At 42.6% G+C, this 24,019-nt stretch overlaps 1 protein-coding gene across 3 annotated transcripts in view; it reads left to right on the top strand.

The window, feature by feature from the left end:
* shank2b (SH3 and multiple ankyrin repeat domains 2b) overlaps positions 1-24,019 on the top strand; it is a 1,185,964-nt gene that overhangs the window by 540,859 nt on the left and 621,086 nt on the right. For all 3 annotated transcript variants that reach the window (XM_073049802.1, XM_073049805.1, XM_073049804.1), the window contains one exon: positions 7,164-7,321. In XM_073049802.1, the coding sequence (XP_072905903.1) occupies positions 7,164-7,321 (158 nt within the window). The remainder of the gene's footprint in view (positions 1-7,163; positions 7,322-24,019) is intronic.

Genomic DNA, 24,019 nt, shown 5'->3' with positions numbered 1-24,019 from the left:
TTATATACTTCTATCAAATCTCCCCTTGTTTTCCTACACTGTCATGAATAAAATCGCAACCTAGTCCCTATAACTCAGGTCCCCCAAGTCCCAGAAACATCCTTGTAAATTTTCTCTGCACTCCTTCAATCTTATTAATGTCTTTCTTGTAGGTAGGTGACCAGAACTGCACACAATATTCCAAAGGAGGCCTCATCAATGTCTTAAACAACTGCGATATAAACATCTCAACACCTGTACTCAGTACTTTGATTTATGAAATCCAGTGGGCCATATGCATTCTTTACCACCTTATCCACCCTGTGATGCTATTTTCAAGGAATTGTGGATCTGTATTCCAAGATCCCTCTGGTCTACCACATTCTTCAGTGCCCTACTCTTCACTGTATAAGTCCTACCCTGGCTTGTCCTCTCAAAGTGCAACACTTCCCAATTATCTGCATTAAATTCCATCTGCCATTTTTCAGCCCATTCTTCTAGCTTTGAATTTGACTTTTGTGACATTGCTCTATGTTAACCATGATACAATTCTGACACATCTTGAACCTGCTGGGAAGCACATCAGACTCCCTGCCATACCCAGCACAGGAAAGAGAAGCTCATTAGTAAGATGTAAAAAGAGCAATTGACAGAGGTGAGAGGCCACTCACTGGCACCCCATGAGGTGGTGGCTGGTTGCTGGGATTTACCTGTACTTTTACCAGAGTGCCAGTGGTGTTGCTCAGTTTCCCATTCAAATACTGTTTGTATTTTGTTGCACTGCAGGGTTCTGTGGAAACAAACATTATTATTTATTTATACTGCAGCCGCTATATCTTGCTTCCAAACAGTTTCATTCTCCTTTGTGAAGATTCATTTATCCTTTGCTTCCGCTGCTGAAACTGACTGTATTAAGTGTCTATCTGCAGTTACTTAAATACGAAGTTGTTTTTAAAATTATTTGCTCATTTTTCAAGATCAGAGCCATCATTTTTTGTCTAGTAGCCCATTATCTGAGAGGCTCACCACATTGGGGATCTGGAGTCACATATAGACCCCGCTGAATAGGGAGGGAGTATCATCTCCCATGACAATGAACCAGATGGGATTTGATGACAATCCAGGCATTTATTGGTCATCATTAGTTCATAAGTCATTGGAGCAGAATTAGGCTATTCAGCCCATTGAGTCGGCTCCACTATTCTATCATGACTGATATACTATCCCTCTCAAACCCATTCTTCTGCCTTCTCCCCATTTCTCATGACTGGGGGGTTTTAATGCCAGATTATTAAATGCTGTCATTAGAATTAGAACACGTTTACTATTACTGACTTAACACGTTGTGAAATTTGTTTTGCAGCAGCAGTACCATGTAAAGACATAAAATTTGCAATAAATTACAAATTAAATAAATAGTGCAAAGAAAATTAATAACACAGTAGTGTCCATGGGTTCATGGACTTCTCAGAAATCTAAAAGCAGAGGAGAAAGAAGCTGTTCCTGAATCTCTGAGTGTGGGTGCTCAGGTTTCCAAATGGTGGGATTTGAACTCAAGTCTCTAGATTGTTATTCCAGTCCCCTTGATTCCTGGAACAGCAATTTAATCACAATTCCTCCAACATGTTCATTTGTAATCCTAGAGTCATATATCATGTAAACAACTTAAGAAATACAAACTCACTTTCAAGCACTTTTTACACCTCATGCTCTCAATATTACTTTCATTTTCACAATTTGTCTTTGGTTGTCTTTGGTTGTTGGTCACTGTCACCTTATGTGAAATTCTGTTGTATTTAATTTTTCCTATAAATGCCTGCAAGAAAATTAACCTGAAGGTAACATTTACGTACTTTGATAATAAATTTACTTTGATCTTTAAATAGGCCTTTTAGCTCACATTGTAATCAGAATCACATTTTATATCACTGACATAGGTCGTGAAATTTGTTGTCTTTGAGACAGCAGTACAATGCAATATAATATTGAAAAAATGTGAATTACAGTAAATATATATATTAAATAGTTAAAATAAATAAGTAGTCCAAAAATAGAAATTGAAAAGGTAGTTAGGTAGTGTTCATGGTTTCAGTGTCCATTCAGATATTGGATGATGGAGGGGATGAAGCTGTTTGTGAGTCATTGAGTTTGTGTCTTCATGCTTTTGAACAACCTTCCTGTTGGTAGCAATGAGACCAAGGCATGACCTGGGTGATGTGAGTCTTTTATAATGAATGCCATCTTTTTGAGGCACTGCTCCTCAAAGACGTTCTGAATACTACGGAGGTTAGTGCCCATGATGGAACTGACTGAGGTTACAACTCTCTGCAGCTGATTTCAATCTGTTGCAGGCCAGAGGGTGATGCAGCCAGTCTGAATGCCCTCCACAGTACAGCTGTACAAAATTTGTGAGTGTATTTGGTGACTCAAACTCCTAATGAAATATAACCTAATGAAAGTAATTATCTCTGAGACAGTTAGCCCAAGGTTTATACGAACATTTACTAATACCATTCAGCAGAATCAGAATCAGGTTTGTCATCAATGACATATGTCATGTTCTGCCTGGGGCAGCAGGCTGAGGGTAGCAGACACCAACAGAATCAACAAACTCATTCATAAGGCCAGTGATGTTGTGGGGGTGGAACAGGACTCTCTGACGGTGGTGTCTGAAAAGAGGACGCTGTCCAAGTTGCATGCCATCTTGGACAATGTCTCCCATCCACTCCATAATGTACTGGTTAGGCACAGGAGTACATTCAGCCAGAGACTCATTCCACCGAGATGCAACACTGAGCATCATAGGAAGTCATTCCTGCCTGTGGCCATCAAACTTTACAACTCCTCCCTCAGAGTGTCAGACACCCTGAGCCAATGGGCTGGTCCTGGACTTATTTCCACTTGGAATAATTTACTTATTATTATTTAATTATTTGTGGTTTTATATTGCTATATTTCTACACTATTCTTGGTTGGTGCGACTGTAACGAAACCCATTTTCCCTCGGGATCAATAAAGTATGTCTGTCTGTCTGTCTTTGTGGTTTTCTAGAAGCAGGTATATTGCAAAACTTAAAAAATAACTATAAGTTTAAAAAAAACTAGATAGTGCAAAAGAGGAAGACTGAGGTAGTGTTCATGGGTTAATAAGTATTCAGTGGTCTATTTTCAGTCAACCCTACTACATTAAAGGGGCTGAACAGAAAGGGAAATTGTTGGGATTCTGCTTTATAGCAATCACAGGGAATCAGTGAGGACTAACATTCTTCAGAGTCAGGCAAGAAAATGGGCCAATGCCATACTTTAATTAAAGTATGTCACTGGCCCACTTTCTTGCCTGAGTCTGAAGATTGTTAGTCCACACTGATAATTCTCAATTGTGCACTTCACACACTTTTTGAAATTGTACTGCAACTTGGTAATGACTGAAACGAAATGGTTCAGAACAGCCTCTCCCACACAAGCTCTGATTCATCTCTAGTAATACACACACACACACAATGCTGGAGAAACACAGCAGGTCAGGCAGCATCTATGGAGGGGAATAAATACTCAATGTTTTGGGCTGAGCCTCTTCATCTGGACCGGATAGGAAGGGGCCAGAAGCCCGAACAAAAGCTGAAAGACAAGGTGAGAGGATAAGTGGGTGGGTGGGAAGGGCGGATGAAGTGTGAAGCTGGGAGGGGATAGGTGGAAGAAGTAAAGGCTGAATTAGGAGGAATCTCAGCCCAAAACATCAACGGTTTATTCCTCTACATAGATGCTGCCTGACCTGCTGAGTTCCTCCTGCATTTTGTGTGTGTCGCTCTGCATTTCCAGCACCAGCAGAATCTCTTGTGTCCTGATCCACCTTTGATTGTGTTGGCAAGAGCTGTATTTGCAGTACTGTAACTTCAACCACATCATCTCAAGAGGCAATTAACGGGTTCATGGTGCCCCATGGTATGGCCTGAAATAATCAATATTACATTAACTACTTATTTTAAAACCCAAGCAGTTTGTTCTCCGTGGAACTCTAGCTAATTGACTAGTACCATGTACTGCATTCTCCGTTACTAGAATAATAAAAATGGCAAGGCAATGCCTCTGGTCACAGAATATTCAGATTAATAGGGCACTCTTAGGAGCATGGTTTATGTACTTGTAAAGTATTTATCACCCGTCTAAGAATATATCAGTGGCTAGGCACACCTTTACATCTGCTGATTAATGCAAATACCTATTCGGCCAATCATGTGGCAGCAACTCAGTGCATAAAAGCTTTCAGACATGGTGAAGAAGTTCATTTGTTCTTCAGACTAAACAGCAAGAGTGTGGAAGAAATGTGATCTAAATGACTTTGAACATGGAATGATTGTTGGTGCTGGATGGGGTGGTGGGCTCCTGGGATTTTCATGCCCAACCATCTCTAGAGTTTACAGAGAATGGTGCAAACAAAGACATCCAGTGAGTTGCTGTTCTGTGGCCGTAAACTCCTTGTTAATGGGAGAGTTCTGAGGAGAATGGACAGACTGGTTAGTAACTCAAATAACCACACATTATGACAGAAGAGCATCTCTAAATGCACAACACATAGAACATTGAAGTGGATTGGCTGCAGTAGCAGGAGGCCACAAACATATACTCAGTGGCCACATTATTAGGTACAGGATATGTCTAATAAAGTGGCCAGTGCATGTATTTCAACCAATAATCTCATTTTTATGCTACAAATGTCTCAGGGAGATGGGCCTTACAGTTGTTTTGAAAATGGGATGGGAGGGTCCCTGGAGGAACGTTACTTTCCTTGAAAGTGAGCCCCTTCACATTCAGGTTCATGTGCAGCTCTTTATTCTACATCAGCATTAACAAAAGTAGTGTCACCACTCTCTGCACTGCAGTGTAAGATAATGCAAGGTATGGCCCCAATCTTTCCATTCATGTCTTGGGGCCAGCAGGAACATGGGGTGCAGACTGCTCCACTGCCTGTGTGACACCATGAGGAGATTCCACTCCACCTCAATCTCCCCCACCATCTTCCCTCATCTCTGATGCAGTCTTCCTGTTCCTGAAGTGCAACTGGGAGGTTTAACTTAACCGTCCTGACACCATTCACAGTGTGCAGTGCATGAGTGACGTGTCATCCATAGGCAGCCTCTGTCCATAAGATATACACTTCCTCCAGCATTACATGTGTGTTGCTCAGCAAATACACTTAAATATATCTATCTACCTATCTAAATATCTGATAGACAGTATTGTAGTATTATAGTTAACATTTATTTACCTAAATACCTGGGCATTGTGGGCATGCAGTGTTGGCATTGGAATGTGCAGCAACACTTGCAGGCAGCCCCCAGAAGATCCTTGGGTTGTGTTGGTTGTTAATGCAAATGACGCACTTTGTTGTATGTTTTGATGTGCATGTGATGAATGAATCTGAAATAGGCACCACAATAAAAGGTCCATAAAGTGAGGAGGCCCCAATTTTGCCATTTTCTTTGTGCCACTGAATTTGAGGCAGAGCACTTTAGTACAACAAATGGGGGGAATTAAAAGTCCTATTTCCAAGTGGTTGTTTCTCTCCAGTCAAGTAATTAACTAGAACCCAAATTCCTGCTGTACTTTTCACATTTCCTGAGAGTTGAGATGATGGCAAGGACCTCTGCAGTGATGGATGAGGTATGCTCATCTTAAAAAGGTTATTGCTTGTATTAAAATAGTTCATGCTAGCACATAAATTGGTGAGCTAAAATTAGCACGAGGAAAGGCAAAGAGACGGTGCTTAATAGAGGACTCCCTCTACTCCAATGTCTTATTGCCTCACAAGGAGAAGGCACACTGATATTGGCCTATTTTCCTCTGAAATCTAGGTTGGTGCAGCTTTCAACATCTCTGGCACTGCTGAATCTTGGGATGGTGTGCTGGTTTTGAACACAGACTCTGTTACAGTTGCTTTTACCTCAGAAAAATGTGTGAGTTTAAAGAAGAAAATGCAAGATGAAGAAAGTAAAATGGCACATCCAAGTATCTGAACTAAAATCAGAAAAACCGAGAAACCCTGATCGGCTGTAAAGAGAGAAACAGAGTTAACATTTTAAGTTGCAGAACGTCATCGAAACAAGTTGGTAAAATGAGGGTGATCTGAGAGCAAAACACACAGAATGTTGAAGGAATGCAGCAGGTCAGGCAGCATCTATGGAGAGAAATAAACAGTTGACATTTCAGGCTGGGACTGAAAATTAAGAGGAAAAAGACAGAATAAGAAGGTGGGGAGAGGAGAAGGAGTACAAGCTGGGCAAGTGATAGGTGAAACGAGGTAAGGGAGAAGGTGGGTGTGTGTGGAGAGCATTCTAACAGGCTGCATCACCGTCTGGTATGGGGGGGGGGTGCTACTGCTCAGGACCAAAAGAAGCTGCAGAGGGTTGTAAATTTAGTCGGTTCCATCTTGGGTACTAACCTACAAAGTACCCAGGACATCTTCAGGGAGCAGTGTCTCAGATAGGTAGCGTCCATTATTAAGGACCTCTAGCACCCAGGGCATGCCCTTTTCTCATTGTTACCATCAGGCAGGAGATACAGAAGCCTGAAGGCACACAGTGATTCAGGAATGGCTTCTTCCCCACTGCCATCCGATTCCTGAATGGGCATTGAACCCGTGAATACTACCTCACTTTTTAATATACAATTATTTCTGGTTTTTGCACAATTTTAATCTATTCAATATACATATACTGTAAATTGATTTTTTTTCTCTCTTCTTCATTATGTATTGCATTAAACTGCTGCTGTGAAGTTAACAAATTTCACGACATATGCCAGTGATAATAAACCTGATTCTGACTCTAAAGAAGATGGGAGGCGATTTACCTCCGTAGACGCTGCCCATCCTGCTGATTTCCTCCAACATCTTGTGTGTGTTACTGTGGATTTCCTGCACCTCTTATGTTTGTGTAGATGATTAGGCTTAATGTTTCATTTCATCCTCATTTTAAAGACCTACTCTGATGAAGGTTTCCAACTTAAAATGTTGCCTCTCTTTCTCTTTCCTCAGATGCTGCCTGACCTGTTGAGTGTTTTCTTGACCATTGAAGTTTCATCATAATATGTTTTTTTTTTAAACCATTAAGTGTCTTTAGAGCCTGAAGGATATTTGTGGCCTGCAGAATTATTAATGCTGTTGCCATTGTTTGTGTTTTTTTATAGTCCTGCCATTATTAAAGAAGCTGCCTCAGGATTGGAGAGCCAGGGATCCAAGCGTAAGCTTTATAGCGCAGTGCCTGGAAGGCAGTTTATCGTGTTGAGGTCCTATCAGCCTCAAGGCGATGGGGAGATTCCTCTCAGCAAAGGAGACAGGGTGAAAGGTTGGTACTCGTTTTCTTCTTAAAGAATGAGCTCAGAACATATCAGACTGGCAGAAATGCATAACACGATTATTTGTAAGTTTAAAGCCAATGATTTAAGTTAGTCCTGTTACGTACCCCGTAACTGGGTCACTTACCAGCAAAGATAGAGAGGTCCGTTGAAGTCTGATGGTACTATTTTTAACAGTATTTATTGATAGAAATACGCAAAAATAATATCAATGCAAACACACAGATAATATACGTCGTCAATACTAAATCTAAAAGCGCGGGTATAATAATAATCAATAAGAAATAAGCTGTATCATTGTCTAGGGGATAATGAATTGTCCGATGGAAATATATAGTTCGTTCAGTTCATACAGGCTGCAGCCGTTGGGGACCCTGTGTGGCAATTGTTGGAGAGAGAGAGATTTAGAGAAAAACTTGCCGATTCCTTTTATGATGTCAATCTTTCGAGAGTCGTTGGGAGTTGAGTTCCCCGTTGTTAGCTAAAAAACCGTTTTTCTGTGGCAAAGACCACCGATTCTGGGGCAAATGGAAGCGGACGCACGTGGCCTTCCACCGGCTTTCGCTATTACGGGATCGCTAGCGTTTCTTCTGGTGCGCCTGAGGGGCTGTTCCCCCAGACCCTCTTTTTATCCTGACTCACAGGGTCGCAGATGTCGATCAGGTTGGGATGATGCAATCCCTCCACCAACCTCCCCCTCGGTTCATTGCCTGGGGGGGGCTTCGATGCATCGTGCGGGATGCAATACACAAGTCTGTCTCCAAGAGACAATAGCCGGTATCAAAGGGTCTGCCTTTCGGAGGCCAGGACACATTCCAACCCTTTTGTGGATTCTGCATGTCTTTCTCTCATTTCCTGTGTCCCCTGAACTGACTTAATAGTGATCTTGCGATTCTCACAAAGGAGGGGGCTACCCCTCACCCTTCGGCCCCTCAGAGCTGTGGCACATTCGTAACAGTCTATAAATATCCCTCATTCAGGGACACAAGCAAGTGAGATGATATTTATTTACAGGATGTGGGCATCACCAGCTAAACCAGCATTTATTGCCCATCCCTATCTGCTCTAGAGAAGGTGGTGATGAGCTGCCTTCTTGAACCGCTGCAGTCCCTGAGGTGTAGGTACACTCACAGCGCTGTTCAGGAGGGAATTCCATGATTTTGACCCAGTGACAATGAAGGAACAGCGATAAGTTTCCAAGTCAGGATGGTGAGTGACTTGGAGGGGGTTTTCCAAGTGGTGGTGTTCCCAGGTATCTGCTGTTCTCGTCCTTCTAGATGGTAGTGGTTGTGGGTCTGGAACTTTGGTATGTTGCTGCAGAGCATCTTGTAGATATCACACACTGCTGCAACTGTTTGGCACCAGCAGTGTCACCGGAGTTGCCAGTCAGCATTGAACACAGCATAGGACTGCCTTAGGGAATCCAGCTCCAGATTTTTCCCTCTGGGCTTACTCCCAAAGCCTTCCCCATGAGTGGGTTTAGCTGCAAGGCAAAGGAGGTTTGAGATCAGAGTTTTCCTCCTTTTTGATGAGCTGCCAACCATGGCTGACGAGTTCCATCTGCCGAAAGTGAGTGGTTTTAAGGCACCAGTAACCCGCCTTTGCCCTTACTCCTGTCAGTAGAAATGGCTCCGCCGGGCCTAGTACCTAAGCCATATGTGAAGGCTAGGAGCCTTGGTTGTCAGAGGCTATTTGAGGTGCATGCCATTGGGTGCATTTAATAGGTATTGGGAGCTTATCCCCATTACCATCCCTGGCTGTATCAACCTTAAAGAACCAAACCAAACCAACTTTAAGGAATTCAAATCAGAATAAGGTTTATTGTTACATGAAATGTGTTGTTTTATGACAGCAGTACAGTGAAAAGATATATAACCACTGTAATAATAATAATAATAATAATAATAAATAAGTAAATAATACGAAAAGAGAATAGTGAGATAGCAATTATGGGTTTGTGGACCATTCTGAAATATGATGGTGGAGGGTAGAAGCTGTTCCTACATCATTCAGAATCAGATTTAATAACACCGGCATACATCATGAAATATGTCATCTTTACGGCAGCAGTACAATGCAATACATAATAATAGAAAAAAAATCTGTGGATTACAGTAAGTAAATATATATATATTTATATCTAATAGTTAAATCATATAAGTAGTGCAAAATTAAAAAATTTTAAAAAGTTGCGAGGTAGTGTTCATGGGTTCAATTTCAATTCAGAAATTGGACAGCAAACAGGAAGAAGTTGTTCCTGAATTGGTGAGTGTTTTTCTCCAGACTCCTTATATACTTCTTGATTGTAATAATGAGACGAGGGCATGTCCTGTGTGATGGGTGTCCTTAATGATGGACACCACCTGTTTGAGGCATTGCCCCTTGAAGATGTCCCAGATGCTACAGAGGGTAGTGCCCATGATAGAGCTGACTAAGTTTACAACTCTCTGTAGCTTACCTTGATCCTGAGCAATAGCCCCCCCCAACCCCCCCAGTATACCAGACGGTGTGCATCTTCAGGCTCTTGTGCCTCCTCCCCAATGGAAGTAACAACCAGTCCCAATACCGAGACTAGTGAAAGGTCTTGGCCCAAAACATTGACTGTTTATTCTGCTCCATGCATGCAGCCTGGCCTGTTGCGTTCCCCCAACGTTTTGTGTGTGTTGTTGTTTGAATTTCCAGCATCTGCAGATTTCCTCCTGTTAACTCTCAGACTTGAAGGGTTGAAGGCCGACCTTTCCCCACATCCCTTTCAGCTTGTAGCAACTGTGCTTGCTCCCCATGCTCCACAACTATATGGCTAAGCACAACTTCAATACTATTTATAACTGTGGTTGGTTGAATCACAGGTGGTGCTTGATTTGTCTTAGCATGACTTCAGAAAAGAGTAACTGAAACTGCTAAAGGAGATAATACCTTCTGATTGAACCTATATGACACATCTTTTCTGCACTGAACCATAGGATGAACTTGATCCTCGAATAGGTTCCTAACTCTAGTCAAAGAGTCATTGTGCACTACAGAACAGAAAAAGACCCTTCGGCCATCTAATCAATACCAAAACATTATTCTGCCTAGTTCCATTGACCTGGACTTGGACCATAGCCCTCCACACTCCTCTCAACCATGTACCTATTCATATGTTGAAATTGAACCTGCATCCACTCTTCTCATTGTGTGAGTTCCATACTTACACCACCATTTAAGTGAAGAAGTTCACTCTCAGGTTCCTTTTAAATATTTCACCTTTCACCCTTAACCCACGACCTTAAGTTCCAGTCTCACCCAACCTCAGTGGAAAGACAAACAATAACACACACAAAATGCTGGTGGAACACAGCAGGCCAAGCAGCATCTTGGCCTGCTGTGTTCCACCAGCATTTTGTGTGTGTGGTTGTTTGAATTTCCAGCATCTGCAGATTTCCTCGTGTTTGCTCAGTGGAAAGAGCCTGCTTGTATTTACCATTAAACTCGGCCTAAAGTCCCAACAAGCCCCCTTCACTTTTAAAATCTTGCGCTTACTCACCAGAAGCAACGGCTCACGTGATCACAAGCTCTGTGATCTCAAACTAAGAGAAAGTCACTTGGAGTACCGGCTACATCATGAACTTGCCCTCCATCAAACAATCACTTTGAATGTGCTCCCGAAAGGCATGTTTAAATGCTGTGTTGACCTTGAAAAATCCAACTACAGAAGTCTGCTCTTTTTTAAGGGAATACAACCTGTATATATCAATAGTTTTAAAAAGGAGTAAACTGCCTTTTATGACATCTCTGATTTTCTGTTCCTTTCCTTTGCAAAGTTCCTTCTTTGCTTCTCTATGTGATTCAGTCACCTCAGCTGTTAATTTAGTAGAGAGTGACAGAACAATCCTCTGGAGGGACTCTATAATGAACTAGTATAAACTCTGAGCAGCACCCTCAGATAATTGCAGCTTCCTATATGTAACTAACCTCAAAAATGTCACTGTTTATATTGCTGTGCTTTATAATATGGTCTTTATTAATATCCCACTGCCAATTTAAAGGGCCCCAGTCTCATTGTGTGAGTCATATGTTCGATGTTATTTCGGGCATGATGTCATAATATTGCAGCATGATTCTTCTGAGCCACTGCTCCCGAAGTAACACTTCATTTCCAGAACACAGGATGTACCAGAAATAAACCACCCCTGTGGTTCTAGGCTGTTGCTCCAATGCAGTGCAGAACGGTGCAGCATTGCTGCAGCTGCAGACTGTTAATTGTAATTTTAATCTGAAGCTGCAGCTTTCTCTCAGGTAGATGGAAATGAGCCATGGTGTTTGGAAATACCAGGAGGTTCTCTTGGTGGCCAATAGTTAACTCTCACCTAACATTGTTAAAACAGTTATGCTGCCCATTATTACAGCAATAAGATGGTATCCAATTGTTTGGATTTTTAAAATATATTTCAGTTATTAAAATTTATAAATATTCAAAAATATATACCAATGAAGAAATAGTGTGAATATTTCACATTCACAGTCATCACATTCAGTAAAACAAGAACCATAGAACATTACAGCACAGAAACAGGCCTTTTGGCCCTTCTTGGCTGTGCTGAACCATTTTTCTGCCTTGTCCCACTGACCTGCACCTGGCCCATATCCCTCCATACACCTTCATCCATGTACCTGTCCAAGTTTTTCTTAAATGTTAAAAGTGAGCCTGCATTTACCACTTCATCTGGCAGCTCATTCCACACTCCCACCACTCTCTGTGTGAAGAAGCCCCCACCCCAATGTTCCCTTTAAGCTTTTCCCCCTTCACCCTTAACCCATGTCCTCTGGTATTTTTCTCCCCTAGCCTCAGTGGAAAAAGCCTGTTTGCATTCACTCAGTCTATACCCATCATCATTTTATACACCTCTATCAAGCCTCAATCAAGAGATTCAGCAGATGCTAGACTTTGCACAGTACTGTATATAATGTCTTTCCAGTTACCAAATAACATTTAATCCAATGAGCTAAAACAAAGCTAAGTACTCTTACCTATGTTTCCCAACCACCTTCCTATTTTAACCAATATACAATACAGTGCAAAGCTCTTAGGCACGCTCGCTATATATATGTGCCTGAGATTTTTGCGCAGTATTGTAAATGCTAAAGGAACTCAGCAAGACTAGCAGCATCTATGGAGGGGAATAAACAGTTGCCATTTCAGGCCAAGACCCTTCATCCGCACTGAATGGAAGGGGGAAGATACCAGAATAAGAAGGGGGGAGGGGAAAGAATGCAAGCTGGCAGGTGATGTGATACTATGTGAGAGGAAAGGTGGATGGGGGAGAGGGGATGAAGTGAAAAGCTGGGAGGTGACAGGTAGACAGCTTTGGACCAAGACATCTTCATTCACCCCTTTATACCTGACTATTGCCTTCCTTTGATTCCCCTCCTCCTTCCCTTTCCTCCTATTAGATTCCTTCTTCTTCAGCCCTTTATTGCCTCCATCTATCCCCTCCCAGTTTCTCACTTCACCTCCGTCCCCCACCCACCCGCCTTCCCCCTCACCTGGCTTCAGCTATAACCTGCCAGCTGATCTTCCACCCCCTCTTCCGACCTTCTTATCCTGGCTTCTTCCCCTTTCCTTTCCAGCCCAGATGAAGGGTCTTACCCAAAACGTTGACTGTTTATACCCTGACCTGCTGAGTTCCTCCAGTGCTTTGTGTGTGATGCATTACCTTCACCAGTGTTAATTTAGTGTTTTAAACCATAGCACCATTGCCATTTATGAGGAGATACGCCCTTTATCTCTGAGGAGACATCACTGATGAGATACATCCTTTCATTGTTTTAGGGGCCTCATGAGGATTTTGTCTCTGCCTCACTGGGTTCTGATTTCTTTAACCCACTGGGACTCCAATTTGTCTGCTTCTTTTACACGTATCACAGCTTCGGGAAAATTTATTATCTTACTGCATATCATTCAAAAAATGTGGATTTAAAGTGTGCTGGGGTATTCATAGGCAGTAACATCCAATATTCTGGACAACCTGCTCGTCCGGCACCACCAAAGTCCCACAAATACCAGATTACTGGAGCTTAATGACAATTATCAGTGAGATGTGCTAAATGTCTAATCAAAGATAAAGGGAAAAAGAAAGATTAGCTTTATTTGTCACATGTAAATCAGGATATACAGTGAAATGCATAATTTCAAATCAAATGAAATCAAGTTTAATTATCATTCAAGCTATACAGCATTCTTCTGGGGCAAGGTGCAAAGACATTCAAAGTAGCAAGAAAACTACAAAATAGTGAGTAAAATTCAAAAATAGCCAGCAAAGAAGCATATTCACTTGGAAAAAAAACATATATATAGTCCAAGACCCTGAGCGACGATGTCCAGTAATTGATGGTACGGTGCCCTGGCAGTGTGCAGGCGCAGGCAATCCAGCCTGTCATTGCACCACTCAAACACAAGAGGGCAGCACTGATGGGGGAATGCCAGGCCCCAGCCGAGCTCAACCGCACTGTAGCATTTCTGTGTGTCTCTCCCTGGTCTGCAGCTTGAGGCCTAGATCGCAATAGTTGCATCAAATTGAATCAGTGAGGAATATACTGGCCAGCATCACCATGCTTCCGGTGCCAGTGTAGCATGCCCACAACTCACTAACCCGAACCGTACATTTTGAAATGTTGGAGGAAACTGGGGCATCTAGAGGAAACCTATGCAGTCACAGAGAGAATACACAAATTCCTTACAGACAGTGGAGGGAATTGAACTGGCTTCTCGAGTGCTCTAATAGCGTTATGCTAACTGTACCGACCAAACTTTATCCACCTGTGGTGCTGTCTTCAGGGATGCTAGGACAGGTAAAAGATTAAAGAATTAAAAGATTAATAATGACTAGCTTTATTTGTCACACTGTGCAGAAGTCTTGAGGACATTAATAAAACTAGGATGCATAAACCTTTTGCACAGTACTGTTTTTGTCATCATGGAGTGGAAAGCAAGTTTGTAAATAGGCGTGAGTAAATGATGTTGGGAATGGTGAGAGTGGAGCTCCACAAGTGTGGCATGGGACAGGCGGTGGAGAAGGGGTGCCAGTGGCGGGGTTGAAGGTGGCGCAGGTACAGACACATCCGGCCTTGAGACACCAGGCAAGGTCGTTTGATTCCAAGTAATTGGTTTACTGATCATTAGAGAATGCCTCTGTAGTGCTTTCCACTCCCTCCCCTCTCCCTTTCCTTTTTCCAAAACATTATTCCCCTCTCCCTGCCCCCTTCCAGCTCACATATCAGAATCGGGTTTATCATCACTTACATATGTCATGAAATTTGTTTCTTTATGTGGCAGCAGTACAGTGCAACACATAAAATTGCTATGGTACTGTGCAAGTCTTAGGCATCCTAGCTAGATATATGTTCAAGACTTTTGCTCAGTAGATTTATTCAAAGTAATACAGGGTTGTAAAAACTAGATTCCACCCTCACCCTCTGTCGCTAGTTACCAATTTGCCAAGTTGCCCTCAGTAACTAATTCCAGAAGAGATTCCAGTGCAAGTTCTGCCTGGGTTGGAGGTCAGTCAGAGATTTGGCAGCTCCTTTGTACTGGGAGCAGGTAAAGGGAATTACAGAGGCATAAGAGAGGAGCCTTCCCAGATGGATTGAAGAAGGATACCGGCAGGCATGACAGCAGAGCAGAGATGGCGAGAATGATTCCAGGAATGAAGTGATTAACATTTAAGGAGTATTTGGCAGCTTTGGGCCTGTACTCACTGGAATTTAGAAGGAAGTAGGGGGGATCTCATTGAAACCTACCGAATGTTGAAAGAACTAGATGGGGTAGATGTGGAGAGGATATTTCGTATAGTAAGGGTATCCAGAACTAGAGGGCACAGCCTCAAAATTTAGGGGCAACCTTTTGCAGCAGAGGTAAGGAGGATTTTTTTTACCCAGAGAGCAGTAAATCTGTGGAATGCTCTGCCACCATCTGCGGTGGAGGCCAAGTTCCTGGGTGTATTTAAGCCTGGGTATATTTTAGTCAACCTGCTATTGAAAAAGAGGTTCTAAAAATATTTAAAAAGATGTGAGAAGTGGTTTTATATTGGAAATCACTGACAAGGCCAGATTGAATGGCATAAATCTAGTACTTAGGGTATAGCTTTGTTATGACTAACCCACTCCCAACAGTTTCCCTTTCTTACAGTATCTTCACAACACTTAGTGCTGTTAGTCAAAAACTACCACTCCTCCCGCACACTACAACTCACAAAGGCACAAAGGGATGGTCAATAAATGCTGGCATTGCCATCAGTGCTCAGCTCACACAGAAGAATGAAAATTGCAGAGAGTTCGTGTGATTCAAGCTGGCCCTGGCAGTGTTGTCCAGGGGCTGCACGATGAATGAGTACAAACATAGTAGAATCTCCTGTTCCTGCACATAATGTTTCCCTGTTTCCTCCACTAATCTTCCTGTCTCCTTGACATTCTTTGTAAAATGATGGGACCTAGAAGTGTCAGAGATTAATCACAACTTTAGAAAAGATCCCCAGAGGCAGCACGGAAGTGAGGTGGTTAGCGTAACGCTCTGCAGTACCAGCTATTGTGCAGTATAGAGGGACTGCTGACATTAGCTGCAACACATACAATATTTTGTGTTGCACCATGATAGCATAATGGCTCATGCAATGCAATTACAGTTCCGGAGATCAGAGTTTGGAGCTCAATTCTGCTGCTGTCCGTAAGGAGTCTGTACGTTCTCCCCATGACTACGTGGGTTTCCTCCGGGTGCTCCAGTTTCCTCCCACATTCCAAATACATTTGGGTTTGTAAGGTTCTTGGTCTCATGGGTGTAATTGGGTGACGCGGGCTCATTGGGCCAGAAGGGCTATTACCACGCTGTATTTCTAAATAAAAAGAAATTGTATAAATAAATAACCTGATTGTTAGCTAAGATATGGCTAATAGAAAAATGATTGGTGGACAGTATAAGGAGGATGTCAGAGACAGGTTCTTTGTACAGAAAGTGGTGAGTGAGTGGAATGTCTTGTCAGTGGTGGTGGTCGGGACAGATCCATTAGAGACACTTAATAAACTCTAAAGCAGGGGTTCCCAACCGTTTTTATGCCGTAGACAATACCATTAAGCAAGTGGTCCTTGGATCACAGGTTGGGAACCCCTGCTCTAGAGCAACATGGGTGAAAAAGGAATGGAGGGCCATGTAGAAGCGAAGGGTTAGATTGATCTTAGAGTAGGTTAAAAATTCGGCACAACACCAAGGGCTGAAGATTCTGTACTGTGCTGCAATGTTCTGTGGTCTATGACTGGCAAAGAATGAATCAGCATTTTTCCTTTTGAGTGTGATGACTGAAAAACAATTCATATTTTGGATAAATATATAAAAGAAGAGAAAAAAATCAATGAGCTAGTCCAGCATGATGGGCTGACCTCTTTGTGTACATCACAATTCAGGATATAAAATCCTCAGGTATATCTTGAAGAACTTGGCCTTCATTCTTATGACATAATTATGATGTCTTATTTTCTGATGGTTCCATGATCCAACGTGAACTCCATTGCCCTTGGAGATATTGTCCTGTCAAGCTGTGATCACTGCTGACTGTGTAAATGTTGGCTGCATCACAAAGTCCAGTCAAACTCCACTCTTCCAGGGATCTTTGATTTAAATAGGTTAACGGATCTTCTAAAATAGAGAGTGTTCAGATGTGGTCAGCATGTCTCCATTTTAATGGAATCATTTCAAGGTACATGTGCTCAATGCCCCTAATCTTTAATATGTTAGTAACAGAACATCTGACATATCAGAATTGCACTACTGGGAGTGTGAATGAATCTGCTTCACAATTCACTTTGATCAGATCAGGAATGTGCCTCTCATTAAGTGTTCAAAGTTGTATTTTTTTAAAAATTTGAGTATGCCCCAAGTCACAATCTTCATCATCTGCCGATTTCTCATCACAGCACAATCAGTTCCCTTTGTACTTCATCCTGTGCAATCGTTCATGAGCCTGGATTAACTAAAAAGCGTATTAACCGAAGAGAATGTAGTTATAGGTGCCCATTAATGGATATATTTCTTCCAAGAATTCTGTAAGGATCTGTGACAGGGATTGATCTCACAACACAGAAATCAGTAGCAACACACACAAAATGCTGGATGAAGGGTCTTGGCCCAAAACATCGACTGTTTACACTTTTCCATAGATGCTACCTGGCCTGCTGATTTCAGAATCAGAATCAGGATCAGGTTTATTATCACCGGCGTGTGATGTGAAATTTGTTAACTTAGCAGCAGCAGTTCAATGCAATACATAATATAGAAGAAAAAAATAAAATAAGAATAATAATAATAAATAAACAAATCAATTACAGTATAAGTATATTGAATAGATTAAAAAACGTGCAAAAAAACAAAAATACTGTATATTAAAAAAGTGAGATTGTGTGCAAGGGTTCAATGTCCATTTAGGAATTGGATGGCAGAGGGGAAGAAGCTGTTCCTGAATCGCTGAGTGTGTGCCTTCAGGCTTCTGTACCTCCTACCTGATGGTAACAGTGAGAAAAGGGCATGCTCTGGGTGCTGGAGGTCCTTGATAATAGACACTGCCTTTCTGAGACACTGCTCCCTGAAGATGTCCTGAGTACTTTGTAGGCTAGTACCCAAGATGGAGCCGACTAAATTTACAACCCTCTGCAGCTTCTTTCGGTCCTGTGCAGTAGCCCCTCAATACCAGACAGTGATGCAGCCTGTCAGAATGCTGTCCATGGTACATCTATAGAAGTTTTTGAGTGTATTTGTTGACATGCCAGATCTCTTCAAACTCCGAATGAAGTATAGCCGCTGTCTTGCCTTCTTTATAACTACACTGATATGTTGGGACCAGGTTAGGTCCTCAGAGATCTTGACACCCATGAACTTGAAACTGCTCACTTGCTCCACTTCTGATCCCTCTGTGAGGATTGGTATGTGTTCCTTTGTCTTACCCTTCCTGAAGTCCACAATCAGCTCTTTCGTCTTACTGACGTAGAGTGCTAGGTTGTTGCTGCACTTTGTGTGTGTTGCTTTGGATTTCCAGCATCTGCAGATTTTCTCGTGTTACAGAAATTTATGATGGAGTTATAGAAACATACAGTGTGGAAATTATAGATGTTTCCTATGAAGGGGGAGCCTAGGACCAGAGGGCACAATCTCAGAACAGGAGGACGTCCTTTTAGAACAGAGATGAGGTGAAATTTCTTTAGCCAGACTATAGCAAAATGGTGAAATTCATTGCAACAGATGGCTGTGGGAATACCAAGTCATCGGTTCTATGGAGTTCGGTGGAGTTTCATTGATTCTTGATTAGTAAGGGTGGCAAAGGCCGGAGAATGTGGTTAAGAGGGATAATAAATCAGCCATGATAGAATGGCAAAGCATACTCGATGAGCTAAATGGCCAAATTTTATTCTGATCTTAACAGGCCCTTTAGCCGAGATGTCTGTACTAGACACCAACCACTCATTTACACCAATGATTGAGTCAAATTCCTCGAGGTTACTGACGATGGTGAGAAACAGTCTGAAATGCAATCTTGCCCATAGGCAATGGAATACTGTGCCCACCTTCTCAAGGGTTTGCCCACCTTATTGTTTCCCTCCATTCTTCAGCCAACATGTAGAAAGGGGAGAAAAATGTCAGAATGCATGTTGATGGCAGCCAACTTGGTTGTGGATATATACCTGTTTTCCTGTCTGGTGGGTGGCCATTAACCTCAAAAATGAATTTTAAAAATGTAAGGTGTACCAGAATATGGCTTATTAATTAATTTCTAGATGATGAACATTGATGTGTCCACTAAATATTCATAACACACAAAGACTGACAGGTGACCAATTTGCAAAAGAAGACAAACTGCATGAATACAATAATGTTAATAATTAAAAATAAATAATATTGAGAACAAGTGGTGGATGTGGAGCTGATTTATACATTTAAGAGAAATTTGGATGGGTGCATGGATGGGAAGGTATGAAGGGCTATGGACTGAGTGCAGGTTGACTGGGCTAGGTGGATTAATGGTTTGACATGGACTAGATGGGCGTTGTAAAGTCCTTGAAAGTAAGTCCATACTTTGTAGAATCAATTCAGATTGACATGAATGAAGTTATCCATACTGGTTCCGGAGCCTGATGGTTGAAGGGTAGTAAGTGTTCCTGAACCTGGTAGTGTGGGATTTAAGGCTCATTCTAAATAAATCAGCCATTTGCGAAAGGTGGAGCAGACCCTATGGGGCAAATTCTGCTCCTATGATCCCTATCCACCTGCCATTCTAAACCCTCCCCAACAACTTCCTGCCAGGTAGGCTGTGCAGTGTCTCTGGAGCATTTCAGTGATCCTCTTGAACAAAGAACAACTTCTGTGAGAGCAGGTCCCTGCTCTCGGGATCATTGGAGTAACCATGGTAAAGCAAACATCTCTCTCCAGCAGCTGTTTTGAAGATCGTGACTTTGAGGGCCAGCCTGATGAGCTACATAGAACGTAGAACAGTACAACATAGCAGAGGCTCTTCGCCCTATGATGATGTGCCAACCTTGTAACATACTATAAGATCAATCTAACTCTTCCCTCTCACGTAGCTTCTCCTTTTTCTTTCATCAATGTGCCTATCTATGATTTTCTTCAATGTCTCTGATGCATCTGCCTTCACCATGGCAGTGCGTTCCATGCTCCCACTGATGGTGGTAGTCCATCAAGTCTGAGGATGACAGGAAACCTGTGCAGGAGCATTTTTAAAGTGGAAAATCCGTTGCAATCTCTCGACCTCAGAAGTCCAGGTCCAGTGGTATGCACCCACTACTTTCTGTGTAAAAAAAAACTTCTCTCTGACATCTCCCCTGTGCTTTCTTCCAGTCCCCTAAAATTCATGTTCCCCTGTTTAGCCATTTTTGCCCTGAGGAAAAAGTCTCTGGCTATCACTCTATCTATGCCTCTTAGCATCTTATACCTCTATCAAATCACCTCTCATCTTCCTTCACTCCAAAGAGAAAAGTTCTAGCTGGCTCAACCAAACTTCATAAGCAATGCTTTATAATCTGGGTAGTATACTCATCAATTTCCTCTGAGCCCTCTCTAAAGCTTTCACATCCTTCTTACAATGAATGGACCAGAACTGAATATTCCAAGTGTGGTCTAACCAGTGTCATATAGAGCTGAAACCTACTCTGTGGATCTTAAGCACAAGCTAATGAAGGCCAACACACCATATGCCTTCTTAACCACCCCAGCTGTATGCTAGTGCTGGGATCGGCACGAAATTTGGCCAATGCCTTCCAGGACCTGCTGGAAGGAGAACAGCATTAAGTGAGGGAGCCCAATCGCATCATCTTTCAAATATCGGTTTTGCGATGTTTTTGGAGCCTTTTAAAACAGCTTTATTAAGACACACCATGCTGAGAAAATGATGCAGATACTTTCCAATCCTGTATCTTTGCACCGGAATTAATAAAACTTTGATTTTTATTAGTTTCCCTTGCACACTCGCAGGAACTTACAGTTGATGTGATATCTCTGGTAACATAATTTGTTAAACCTTGCACATTCTGATTGGTACTTATTTAGATTTTTCTCATCTGTTTTTCTAGTCAACTCTGTGTTTAAAATTTTGCCTCACAGCTCCACTGAACACCAATTCCTTTTAATATTACTTGCAGTCCTCCATTTCTACCTCCACCTCATTGCCATTAAAATTTTAAACCTTTCATCTCTTAAAGTAGGTTGCTATATTGATGTATTTGAACGCAACATACGTTTGTACAAAAGGCAGATGGAGTTCAACCCAGATAAGTGTGAAGTGGTTCATTTTGATAGGTCAAATATGATGGCAGAAAGTAGCATTAATGATAAGACTCCTGGCAGTGTGGAGGATCAGAGGGATCTTAGGGTCTGAATCCATAGGACACTCAAAGCTGCTACGCAGGTTGACTCATATGGTGCATTGGCCTTCATCAATCGTGGGATTGTGTTTAAGAGCCGAGAGATAATGTTATAGCTATATAGGACCCTGGTCAGACCCCACTTGGAGTACTGTGCTCGTTTCTGGTTGCCTTACTATAGGAAAACGTGGAAACCATAGAAAGGGTGCAGAGGAGATTTACAAGGATGTTGCCTGGTTTGGGGAGCATGCCTTATGAGAATAGGTTGAGTGAACTCGGCCTTTTCTCCTTGGAGCGATGGAGGATGAGAGGTGACCTGATAGAGGTGTACAAGATAATGAGAGGCATTGATCATGTTGATAGTTAGAGGCTTTTCCCCAGGGCTGAAATGGCTAGCACGAAAGGGCATAGTTTTAAGGTGCTTGGAAATAGGTACAGAGGAGATGTTAGGGGTAAGTTTTTTATGCAGAGAGTAGTGAGTGTGTGGAATGGGCTTCCGGCAGCGGTGGTGGAGGTGGAAATGATAGGGTCTTTTAAGAGACTTTTGGATAGGTACATGGAGCTTAGAAAAATAGAGGGCTATGGTAAAGCCTAGGCAGTTCTAAGGTAGGGACATGTTCGGCACAGCTTTGTGGGCTGAAGGGCCTGTATTGTGCTGTATGTTTTCTATGTTTCTATGTTTCTAAAACAATATAGTGTAGGAAAGGCCTACCAGGTCAGTACTGACTACAATGCCAATCCCACTATGGATAATGGGGCCCTCAAACATATCTCCCCTATTTACTTCATTTCAGCTCGAACCCCACTTCTGTCCAAAGAGAACAGCTTCCCCTCATCCTTACCTTTCACTTTATTAGCCCAGCATTCCATTCTTTAAAATATCCATCAGCTACAACAGGATCTCACCACCAGCTACATCTTCTTCTCCCCAACATTTTTTTCCACTTACTGTAAGGCCCACTCCCTCCATGACTCTCTGGGTCTTTCATCCCCCTTCATCTATTCCTTCCCATTGCCAGGCACTTTCCTCTGCAGCTCTAGGGGATGTAACACCTGTCCCTTCACCTTCTCCCTCTCAACCATCCAGGTCCCTAAGTGTCCATTCCACATGTGGCTTCTCCTCCAGCCTTGTTGACTGCATCTGGTGCTCTCCGTGTGGCCCCCTCTACATCAGCGAGTCCAGGCAACCACTTTGTTGAGCCCTGTGCTCTGTCCCCTATGACTGTCTGGTCCCCACTGGCCTCTCTAGCCTTGGGTCAGTCACTGCCAGGGTGAAGCTAAATTCAAAGTAGAGCAACAAGTCCTCATATTCCACCTACATAGTCTTCAATCCAATTAGATGAACATTGATTTCTCCTTTTACAGGTATACTGCTCCCTCTCTGTCCCTTTTCTCTCTCCTCCTTATCTATCTGGTTCCTCCTACACCCCTCTAGCCGCCAATCACCTTGATTCTTTCCCCTTTCCCATTCTCCACCAACTCCATCTGTCCATCACCCCCACATTCCTTCCACTGGATCCCCTCCCCTCCACTTCAGATCCGATTCAGATTTGTTTATCACATGTGCGTCGAAAGATCCAGCGTCATTTGTGTTTACAACCAGCACCATCAAGGATGTGCTGGGGCAGCCAACCAGTGCTGCCACACATTCTGGCGCCAACATAGCATGCACGCCATGTTTGGCAGAACAGCACAGAGCGCAACAAAACAGAACAACAACAGCAAAACCAGCCCCATTCCTCCTTCCCACCCACCCCCACTCATACACAGTCCTCTCACCCATCCACAGACATACAGTCCTCTCACCCACCCTCACTCATACGCAGCCCTTCACCTACCCATGCATGTACATAGTCCTCGCACCCTGTCCTCTTTGCCCTCCAGCCACTGTCCCCATCTTCCTGACAACACATCCAAAATTTTTGAGAGTCCTGATGAAGGATTTTGGCCTGAAATATTGACTGTTCACTCTTCTCCATAGATGCTGCTGGTCTGCTAAGTTCCACCAGCAATTTGTGTGTGATGCTTTGGATTTCCAGTATCTGCATATTTTCTCGTGTTTGCCCATCTCCCTTATTTGGTTCCATGCTGGAGCATCTTGCGCTAACAGATTCCTTTGTCATCTCCACCAATCTCCTCCCAGCATCTGTTACAAATTCCACACTCCCCTCCTCCTTTGACCTATCATCCTTCCTTATCTGAATCTAACAATCATTTGCTACCTTCCTCACCTACATCCACCAATATTTGCTACCTTCCTTACTCAAATCCACCAATCACTTGCTACCTCTTGTTCCACCCCTTCCCCTTTCCTGGCTACCTCCAATCTATCTTTCAGAACAGACAAAGGGTCCTGACCTTGTCCGCTGAAAGGAAGGCAAGTACAATACTATCAATCATTTCAAGAGGATGAGAATATAAATCCAAGGTTGTAATGCTGAGATTTTATAAGGCATTGGCCAGATCACATTATGACTATAATGAGCAGTTTTGACCCCTTACCTAAGAGAGGATTTCTGGCATTGGAGAGGGTTCAGAGGAAGTTTATGAGAATGATCATGGGAATGAAAGGGTTAACTTATGAGGAGTGTTTAATAGCTCTGGTCCTGTAGTTATGGGAGTTAAAAAAAAAATGAGGAGGGTATCTCGTTGGAAACTTACAGTACACTCAGTGGCCACTTTATTAGGTACCACCTGTAAACCTGCTTTTTCATTAAAATATATAATCAGCCAACCATGTGGCAGCAACACAAAGGGTAAAAGTCACCAGACATGGTGAAGAGGTTCAGTTGGTG

Source organism: Hemitrygon akajei, chromosome 6, assembly GCF_048418815.1.
Source record: "Hemitrygon akajei chromosome 6, sHemAka1.3, whole genome shotgun sequence".
Classification (NCBI taxonomy): domain Eukaryota; kingdom Metazoa; phylum Chordata; class Chondrichthyes; order Myliobatiformes; family Dasyatidae; genus Hemitrygon; species Hemitrygon akajei.
Note: the sequence above shows the minus strand (reverse complement) of the source record. Positions and strands in the feature narration are given on the sequence as shown.